Source organism: Corella eumyota, chromosome 2 (genome assembly GCF_963082875.1).
Source record: "Corella eumyota chromosome 2, kaCorEumy4.1, whole genome shotgun sequence".
Lineage (NCBI taxonomy): Eukaryota > Metazoa > Chordata > Ascidiacea > Phlebobranchia > Corellidae > Corella > Corella eumyota.
In genome coordinates, this window is record NC_137491.1 from 10,572,304 (window position 1) to 10,582,266 (window position 9,963).

The window sequence follows — 9,963 nt, forward strand, 5'->3', positions numbered from 1 at the left end:
CTAATATGTATTTACAGTTTGTATTTAAAATTACGCTTTTAAAAGGTAATCTATAAACGACAGTGTATAAAAATGAATTTATTGATTTAAATAAATAAAAATAAATAAAAAAACAACAGTAGTATTGAACAATAACGAATTGTGCAAACATCATAAAACGCACCCAATTAAAAGTTGGGCGACGAAATCTGATTTAATAAAACTAGTAAAGTACGCTTCTAAATTAAAATGTGCGAAAAAATATAAACTATTGAAAGTAACCTAAATTTAAACAGCAAATTAATTTCGATACAGCGTTATCTGAACAAAAGCTTTTTATCGAAATTTTCTAGTTCGCTTTGACTGCTTACTGATTTATAGCCTAAGAATTGCATTGTATTAGCGCATTGATGCTGAACTTCCATAACTTGATCAAACGTTAAGTGTTTTCTCCAAGCTTGCATAGTATATGCAGAATTCCGCTTGGTGGTGTACGGGTTCTTCTTTAAATAAGTTGTTGCTTGGGTGTTGGTTAATATCCATTTGCGAACTTCAGGCAAAAACGGTAAGCCAACGAATTTGTAAATTTCTGCTGCGCTGTTGATAGGCTCCAGCGACAGATCTTCGTACCTACAACAAAGACGCACGGTTTTTATTGTTGTTTACTAAAGGAGGCTTAAGGTTTAAAAAACGGTTTGACAAGGGCGATATATATAAACGCATATTACGTTATAATAAAATGTTTAAGTTCAATTTAAGTGCAAGAAAGATATAACTCTTTACAACATTTCCCCTACTTTTAAACTTTAAAAGAGTTTTAATAATTAATACAACGCAATGCACGTTATAATTAATCATAAATATTATTAAAATTCCAAAAAGTACAAACCTAACTCGCATGTATCGTTTTTGTAACCACTCTAGTTTGCTTGAGTTAGTTGAACCCATTTCTGCGTTATGTAAAAGCCGATCGCAGGTTGATTTCGAGTCGCTTACGATTGGTCTTTTGGGGTCGATCTTTAGTCTCGAACTTTCAATACCCCTGGGATCTCGTACAAGATGAATCACCTGAAAAAAAGCAAAAAAAAATTTGATAACAATTATGATTTACAAAAGCCAGAAAATTTTGCTAAATAAGATATGCCTTATTTGAATTAAAACTCCATAAATGTTATCCTATTATCTTACTTGTTTCAAGAATAAAAAAGTATATTGTCATTAAATATATTTACCTTTATATCCAGATTTGGATTAGTAAGGATCGGTTTAAGTTGTAGAATATCACATAAGCGTATCACCTTCAGAACTGACATCTACAAAAATAAACTTTTATTTAAAAACAATTTAGTTTCGCATTTTTAAAGTGTAATCTTTGTTTTCAGAAGAAATACATTTACTTGACAACGTTTGCGTACCCTTCATATTATAGTTAAACTTAAAAAGTCACCTTTTTAGCTCTACACTTGTTGCTAACACGGGGTAAATGAATGGGTCCACATTTATAACATTTTGGATATCTGCCAAACGGACACAAATCTTTCTGGCATAAATCCTTGTTCTTTTTTCTGCTCAAAAAATATTGTTTAAAATTTTGAAAGAATAAAGTAAACAGTAAACAATCAATTAAATAAATATTTTTAGCGTGTTTAAAAAAGGTTTTTGATTGTATAAATTTTAGTTTCTATCAAAGCGACACTTTATGTTTATTTAAGAACAAAATTTAACTATTGTTTTTTTTAATCAAGAGTTTTACTGTTACAGCTTACCTAAAACAAAAATTATCAGTTAGACATTCAACGTCCACCGAACTCTTCCTCATTGGAGCTTTGATCTTCCGGAAGACGTCACTAATCTCAGGAAACTCACACTTGAGGAAATTTTCGAGTAGACTCACTTTTAGATCAACTTGGGGAGAGCATCCTCCCGTAAAGAAAATAAGAGGTTCAAAGGTGTAGAAAGAGTCCGGATGTTGATTAAACAGTTCTCCCAAAAATGTGGAACCAGATCGATAGTTAGTGAGAACAATGACACCTTAAATATACAACAAAATAGATAAAACAAAATATAAATATTAGAGAAGTTTTTTAAACCACCAAGCTTTGTTAGGAAGGCGTTTTAAATATTTATTAAAATATAAAGTTAATCGTTTGCGCGTTTTTATTTTTACCAAAAAGTATTTTAGCTCTTTTTACAATTTGCAATCAAACCCTTACCATTTGTTTGTTGTGGTAAGAGTGTTATATTAGAACTATAGTATTCTGTAAATCTTGGGTTCTTTTTATACCACGACGTATAACGAGAAGCACTTTTAAGAAATTTTTCCCTGTCTATATCTACTTCATCTAATCTTACTTTCTTTTTCATGGCAGCCTGACCTTGGTGCAGATCTAAAATATACACGAAAATAATTGGAATTTAACAAAGTTACAATTTTTTTAACAAAGTTACAATTTTTAATCTACTAAGAGCAAATAACACGGAATTAATATTTTTTTTATGTAGAACTAGTTTATATTTCTTTTAAATTTATGTGCTTACCGGCATCCCATTTATTTTCCAATTTGTCTGCCGATTTAAGATTTTCTTCCATTTTAATATTTTTAACTGGTGATGAATTATCGCTTAAATTTGTACCATTTTTTGAATCCAGCAACACGTTTTGTTTTACTTCGGAAACAGTTGAATTTTTTTCCACCTTTTTAAATAATTTCTTGTCTCTTAGCTTCTTTGCTTGATCTCGAATATTTCCATTTTGTGGCACAAACAATATCGGCTCGTTTGGCTTTAGTTTAACTTCGTTCGTTTTTCTTGTCTTTAAATGGCCACCACCCATTAATGTTTTTGATAAACTTGTCTCTTTTGATAAAGAAAGCGCCCGGTTAAGCCTCGCCACGTTTATTTTAGGAATATCGCTGGAGAACTGAATCGAAGATGCCATTAAAGATATAATGCATAGGGTTAAAATAAAGGGTAGGCATATAGACCTTGTCGTTAAGCTTTTCATGCAGAAAGTAAACACTTTCTTTTCCTGTCCAACATTTTTACTTATTTTGGTCACCATTTTTTATATTGATATTTGCAACCTAAAAGCAGTGACAGAAAATAAATTATTATTATTTCAATGGTGAGATGCATTTTACTTTAAATTGATATTATTGTTTTATAATGAACATAATTACAATAAAATTGGATTTAATTCAGAAATATCGGTCGCAAAATAATGAATCACTTATTAAAATAATTAGATTTTTGCGCATCGCTAAACACTGCTCTGCTAAGCTTGCTTTGGCATTTTATTTCGAATTTGATATTTAAAAACTACGTAATACAAGCACACCAAAACGCACCAACTTTTAGTTTTTAATAAACTCCACTTTATTTTAAATTAAATAAAAACCGGCATTTCCTAATTACAAAAGCGATTTAAGTGTTAGTATTTACTAATTGTTCATATATTATGTAACAAAGAAAGTACCGCTAAAGTATTTAATTTTAATTATTTTGTCTGTAAGACTTGCCCGCGGTGATATGAATGTAAGATAATGTCTATCATGTGTTCGTTAGTGACAAAGATTGTTATCGCACATTTGATAGCCTGGAATACTATTGATTTTTTAAAGTAGTATGGATCTTTCTTGTCAATTATTAAAGCATGCATTAATGTTATTTTTGAATGTGTGCTAACAATGTGGGGCCCTATTTATTGGGTTTTGATTTAGCATAATTTAACGTATGACGATGTTTACCGACAGTACACGCCATTAAATGCGGTTAAAGTAAATTAATCGCTTCCTGTTGAGATTTTTCGAGTCATTTCCCTTAATAAACATATGGGGCTTCTTTACTGGTGGTTTAACATACAAAACTGTTACCAAATAAACATACTAAGGCATTCAATTAAATATAACATGTTTTAAATTATTCTTTTTTTATTACTTTCTTTTTGCAGCTGTCAAAAGACTAAAAGTCTGAAAAATTTCAAAAAAATATAAATATTAGCTTTAAATGCTTGATAGTGATGGTAAGTCATGCAGTATAGCAGCTATGCGCCGCATGAATGATTTTTTGTGTAGTTAACCTCATCGAAGTGATGTAACTAGTAAATGGTGCGACTCGCTGAATAATTATAATCCATGGGGATACGTTTAATATATGTCATAGTATTCCATTAAACAGCTTAATTTACTTTTAACTTTTTAAAATAACCCTTGTGGTCGTATTTGGATTTGAAAACAAATGGCATAATCATGTTTTATCTATCTTTACAACATAATGGAATTTACAACTGAAAAAGTGTCTTTTTATTGTCTACGCTTTTTTGTATAAAATGTGTATATAAAAAGAAGTCAATACGTATTTTTTCTAATCTAGTTATCTTTTTAAAATATCTACGACCTCACTATTACTTTTAATGTACTTAATAATAAAAGTTAAAACAACTTATCATCTGTCAGACTGTACAAATTTGTGTTTTAATTTAATTCCGAAACTACAGTAGGCTAAGTTAAAATTTCGTGCTGTGATCTACGCTACCTATTACTCATGCCATTTAAACAATCTAACTTTCGGGCTTGCACAAACATTTTTTCATTTCCTGAAATATATCAGCTAACTTTATATTATTTCCCTAGAGAATATTTAATTTTTGTACTGTTAAAATGTAAAACTGACTTAACGCAATTTTTACATATTACCAGCCAATACTATAGTCTGACTGCTACTAATTAGACCGACTGCCTTTCACCGATAAATGTTAATTTGTTACGCCTACAAAAGAGTAAAATTGAACTTGATTTATTATCATTCACACGAAAAACTAAAGTCAATTAATTCTCTTATACACAATAAATAGTTTCTGATTCAAGTTTAAATATTAAAAAATATTAAGTTTTGATCGTTCGCCGTTCAGTTAAAATAAATACCGGTAATTGACGTTTGTAAACTGGTAATTGAATTAAGCCAAATAACAAACGTGACGGCGGTTCATTTGTACATTACGCAATCATAATTAAGATTGTGTAACAAAAATGTTTTTTTAATATTTAATTTGTGAAAAGTTACTTCGACTTCGATATAAAATACTATAAGGTGTGTTTACCTTTGCTAACCGGCCACGCTCTATCAAAAAAGTTTGAATCTAACAAACTTGTTATTATTCGCCATCGTCATAGAATTTAATATATTTGATTGCTTCCCCTTTGGTTTCAATTTCACAGTTAATACATAACTAAGGTATTGGGGTTTATACACCGATATGGGTTGTTTGCGGTTTATACTAAATGATACAGTCATTCAATTTACCATTTGCCAACAGTTAAAATGCCACTTTTTAGGCCTCTTTAATTTTGGTCTTGTCAACAACACGTTAATCTGCGTTTGCTGAGGCTATATCTGGACTTACTATCCGACTATTTAAATTTTAAATAGTCGGATAGTAAGTCCAGATATAAATTTTAAAAGATAAATTTTAAAAGATAAATTTTAAAAGATTACTAACCGTAAATTATTCTAGCATTTATACAAATGTCGTGCTTTAAAATAAAAGATTATTTAACTGTCGTACATATATATCTTGGGAAAGATATCAAGTATTTAACTTTGTCATAAGCTAACTGCGTGATACCTTTCTGATATCTGCGTGTAAAACAACTTTCCAGTAAAACTTATACATGTGGAATGCTATTCCAACAATAGAGATATGAGGCCTTATGTACATGGTCATTTAAGTTAAGAAACTTTAAAATACGTTTTTATGGCTTGTTTGCTTTTGCTTTTCAATACTCCCAAAGTAAATTTCAAGTGAAGGACTAAGCGAATGATTTTTCTTTTGTAAATGTCTTCAAACAAAACTTTGTTTGGTTGTTGAGAAAAGATCGCATATAAATTATTTCGGGAAACCAAAATTTTAAACGTTTTTTTACAAATATTTATTGCTAAATTAAATTCCGAATTTATATTTTCATTTAAAAAGTACTTCAGAACAACTCCTCTTTATCGCTATGTATAATTATATACGAACGTCACTTGATTCAATTGACTTAATATATCGCCTGAATATAAAAGTATTTAAAAATAATTCAAGTATATTAATTTTTTTTTTAATTTATGAACATAAATTGTTATAAATATTATTGCGAATTCCTCCTATAAATTGCTTAACTAGCAAGGAAATCCTACTCGGCGATGTTATGAAATACTGTTTACTTTCTGGGTGGGTATTACGATTTCTTTAACTTAAATGATGAAGGTAATACCTTCTCTTTATTTTTCAAGTTATAGCGTAAGTTACTAAGTTCCTAGGGTCAACTACTTTACGCACTTACGTACGAAACTTACGCAACCAATCGTCAGAGTATAATTGATCTTGTGTGCTACGTTGTTTGCTCAATAGGTGTCTTTGTTAATCCAATGTTTGAGAATAAATAGCACAACAATGATTTTGGTAAAAATTTTTAATCACCCACATTTTTCGGCAGGAAAAAAATTTTAACTACCGAGTACCAACTTTAAAAAATATAATTAAAATCAATCTTAAAAAGTTTAAAGTAAAAATTAAAATCCTAAAAACCTATAATCTTGTTGATCAAATATATCATTAAATTTTATGTAAGCAATAAATACTGAACAAAATGCAATACACTACCCAAAAATTATCTGTTATAAATAAAATTAAATTCTCAAAAATATTCGATTTTGCGTAATTTCCAGCCAATGATAATGCAATTTTAACTTCTTGTTATTGCCAGACCTTATTTTTCTATGTAACGTTATGGTAATAAGTTCTATTCATATTTTTATTCGGGGTGGGTGCAATTTCGTTATATGTTTAGACAATCTGTAAACGCCGAGCTCAAGTGTGGATAGTGTGGTATTGGTGCAGCTCGAACCAAAAACCTTTTGGCCCGTAATTTGATGCCATGTCCTATAGATAGACATACATAAAAAAACTATTGAAAGACAAATAAGGCTTACTAACGCCATCTCGTGAACAACTTATTTTAATTTTCGGAAAATTTCTTTGTTTTAAAGGGTTTATTTGTAACCCTCTTATAAATTACTGTTGTAATTTTAACTTAAATAATAAAAATTTAATAATTAAAATATGTTTAATAAAACAATATATCGCCAATAAGTAATCGTCTTTTGCTTGACAGGTTAACCTGAAGTAAAGGCATTGACTTATTTGTGACAAAACATTTTAAAAAGTTACACTTTGTCCTGTTTTTTTGCTTCAAATTTAAAACATCTAAAAAACTAATAAATACAATTTTTTGGACAAATTAACGAATATTAAATAACAGTTTTAAGTGAGTATTTAGCCAAATTTTATCCAAAAAAAAGCTTTGTTTATATAAGATTTTACACAAATTATGTTGACAGACTTCATCATGTAAAAATGTTGTTGTAGAAAATGTTAATAACATACACTTTATTAACCAATAGTTAAAACTTTTTATGTAAAAACATGAATAAACCACCCCAAAATGTTTTCTGACTTGCCTAAAATGTTTAAAATACCACGATATACTAATGTGCCTATTTGATTATTTACTTATTCGACATGAGGTTTAGTTAATCGTGTTTGTTTACTTAACATGTTGATTTTATATATTTGAACACGTTTTTCGAAATCGTTTTAGTATCTTAAAAGAAGTTTTTTGCAAACGTCCATGCTTTGTGAAACAAGATATACCGTCTATAGAAGTTTCACTTTTGTAACGGTCAATTGATTCGTTCGCAGAATGAAAAAGCGTAATTTTAGAACTTTTACTATTATAGTAAATTTTTTTAATCAGGTATACCCATTTACCCTACAATTTAACGGTAAGGTTTAGATGTAGTTTACAGTTGGTTGCGCCTTTACATTATACCACATTAATAAATGAAAATATTCGTGTTTAAGTCGTTGTATACTATAATGTGTTTTGCAGATAAGTTGGTTCCACAGTTTTAAACATTTAGTCTAGCAGTTATAATTGGAAACCGACAAATAGCTATAACACAATGAATAATATAGTATTGTATTTAATTTCCGGTACGCATACGGCAAAGGGTTATAAACTGTACCAGAAACTGTAGGAATCCAGTTTTGGCTATGCGATTGGATAAGAATAATATATGTTAATGAAAAGACATAAAAAGTTGAGCTTAATAAAGAATTTAAACTAAACTTTTGGCAACTTTTTAAGTAAAGTAAACTAAGTCAGTCCATCGATTTAATATATGTCGTTTAAAATATATACGATATAAATGTTGAAAGTTGTGGTCAGATCTTAAAACACACGCTACAGTTACATTCAGCAAAAAAATTTAGATATTTCTGTAATAGTATACAGTCTATTCCAGACATAAGATATACTTTAGACACAGAAATTGACGGACAGGTGGCATTAGTAGCACAAAAACGAAAGTGAACAAAATTGCCAATTTATTATTTTAACTTTTTCCATAGGTTATCATATTACCCACACAATTCCGATATCCGTAGATAGTGTATTGTCTAATGGATCGTTTTATATTATGATAAATCGAAAACATACCAAGCCATTTGGTTAAAAAGAATAAAGGTTTGATGGCATATTGTTTAACAAATCTGTTAACGCTCACAAAAAAGCAACAAACTGAAGCGTTTAGATTAAAGCGTCTATTTTATCTATTTTTAGTGTTTTTGCAGCATTGTTTTATAGTTTTTGCTTTGCTAATCACTTTGTGTTAACAACCATATTTTGCATTTTATATTTAGTTTTTATGTAATATTTAAAGAATTAAACTATATGGGATCGTGTTGTTAGCATGAACCCTTTACGACGAAAATGTTCTGTATGTCAAAACAGCATAGGAGTAAGTATAACATACTAAAATCCTAAAATATTTGCGGCAATTTTTTATTTACGTTATATATGTTATCAATCAGATTCACGTTGTATACTTCAAAATAAGTTAACCAAGTATTATGACCATCGCGTTAAAATTACCATGTTTCTTTTAGGTCTATATTCTGACGACTCTTGGGTTTCTTTCGTCTTTGTTATCTTCGATTTTAATTCTGAATAAGGCGTATCAATTAAGAGTTGCCCAAATCAATCACGTGCATCGAATTGAAAATGAAATTTTAGAAAAAATGGTAGAAAAAAGTAACAACCTGTTTGAAAGGCAATCTTACCTAAGCCAAAAACATTTTGAATTAAGCAACAAAAACTTGCCAGAATGTTCAACAATTGTTAGCGCAATTGATCTTAATATCAATAACCAAGCTAACCAAGACCAAAGTGGGTTTCTTGCAAACGTTTACTACACTCCCACATCACGAATGTGCATTTGTAGTGAAACAAAACTTGACGTCAACGACTTTATTAATTCAAAGCCAGGAGGTCAATCTTATATTTTTTCTCCATACTCGTGCGAGGAGGTGCAAAGGTCATATGGTTATATTGCTGGATTCTCTGTTTTTATTTGCATTTGTTGGTTGTGTGTTAATTTAATTGGTTCCAAACACTCTGAAATACGACAAAATATCTCAAAGAAACATAGGCAAATTTATAAACAGTTATTTCGACGTTTTCCTGGAGATGATAACTTTTATAATTCAAATAATTATCGATTTAGACTGTCAAGTGTATAATTGTTTTTTGATTATGCTATTATTTATTTCCAGTGTCTCTTTTTTTAAAAAGAAAAATAAACTCAGAACGAAAACGTAAGAATGCCAAGGTTACCTTTTTTACAATAAGTTTAATAAATGAAATTTTGACGTAAAACTAGTTTTTTATAGACTTCTTTATAAAAAGTATCATCAATTTTTTTTTCATTTTAGTTAAAATGGAACGCATCAAATGAAATTAAAGCCTTGTTTTTAAATGGTGTATATATGATAACAAAAACAAGGGGAATTTGTATTACATATAAAGACAAATGTTATGTTTTTTTCCACGCGATGGTATTTATAGGTTATTGAATTACACGTGACATTGCTAGGCCGTAACG

The 9,963-nt window shown here is 29.4% G+C and overlaps 2 protein-coding genes across 2 annotated transcripts; one reads left to right on the forward strand and one right to left on the reverse strand.

Annotated features, from left to right (window-relative positions):
• Positions 1-122: 122 nt before the first annotated feature.
• LOC145742199 (carbohydrate sulfotransferase 1-like) lies at positions 123-3,054 on the reverse strand. Its single transcript, XM_082559986.1, has 7 exons — positions 2,518-3,054; positions 2,193-2,366; positions 1,746-2,010; positions 1,427-1,544; positions 1,212-1,292; positions 869-1,047; positions 123-609 (listed from the first exon to the last, which is right to left on the reverse strand). The coding sequence occupies exons 1-7, from the start codon at positions 3,038-3,040 to the stop codon at positions 297-299; spliced, it is 1,653 nt and encodes a 550-aa protein (XP_082416112.1). The 5' UTR covers positions 3,041-3,054; the 3' UTR covers positions 123-296.
• A 5,657-nt stretch (positions 3,055-8,711) lies between these two features.
• Positions 8,712-9,670, forward strand: LOC145743498 (uncharacterized). The gene is made up of 2 exons (XM_082561477.1): positions 8,712-8,820; positions 8,969-9,670. Exons 1-2 carry the CDS (start codon positions 8,773-8,775, stop codon positions 9,599-9,601), a joined length of 681 nt encoding a protein of 226 aa, XP_082417603.1. The 5' UTR covers positions 8,712-8,772; the 3' UTR covers positions 9,602-9,670.
• Positions 9,671-9,963: the final 293 nt, after the last annotated feature.

Coding starts and splice junctions, on each gene's coding strand:
- LOC145742199 (XM_082559986.1), bottom strand. CDS start 3,040: ATGGTGACCAAAATAAGTAAAAATGTTGGACAGGAAAAGAAAGTGTTT. Junction 2,011..2,192: donor CTTACCACAACAAACAAATG/GTAAGGGTTTGA, acceptor TGTATATTTAAG/GTGTCATTGTTCTCACTAAC. Junction 1,545..1,745: donor ACTGATAATTTTTGTTTTAG/GTAAGCTGTAAC, acceptor TTTTTTGAGCAG/AAAAAAGAACAAGGATTTAT.
- LOC145743498 (XM_082561477.1), top strand. CDS start 8,773: ATGAACCCTTTACGACGAAAATGTTCTGTATGTCAAAACAGCATAGGA. Junction 8,821..8,968: donor TATGTCAAAACAGCATAGGA/GTAAGTATAACA, acceptor TGTTTCTTTTAG/GTCTATATTCTGACGACTCT.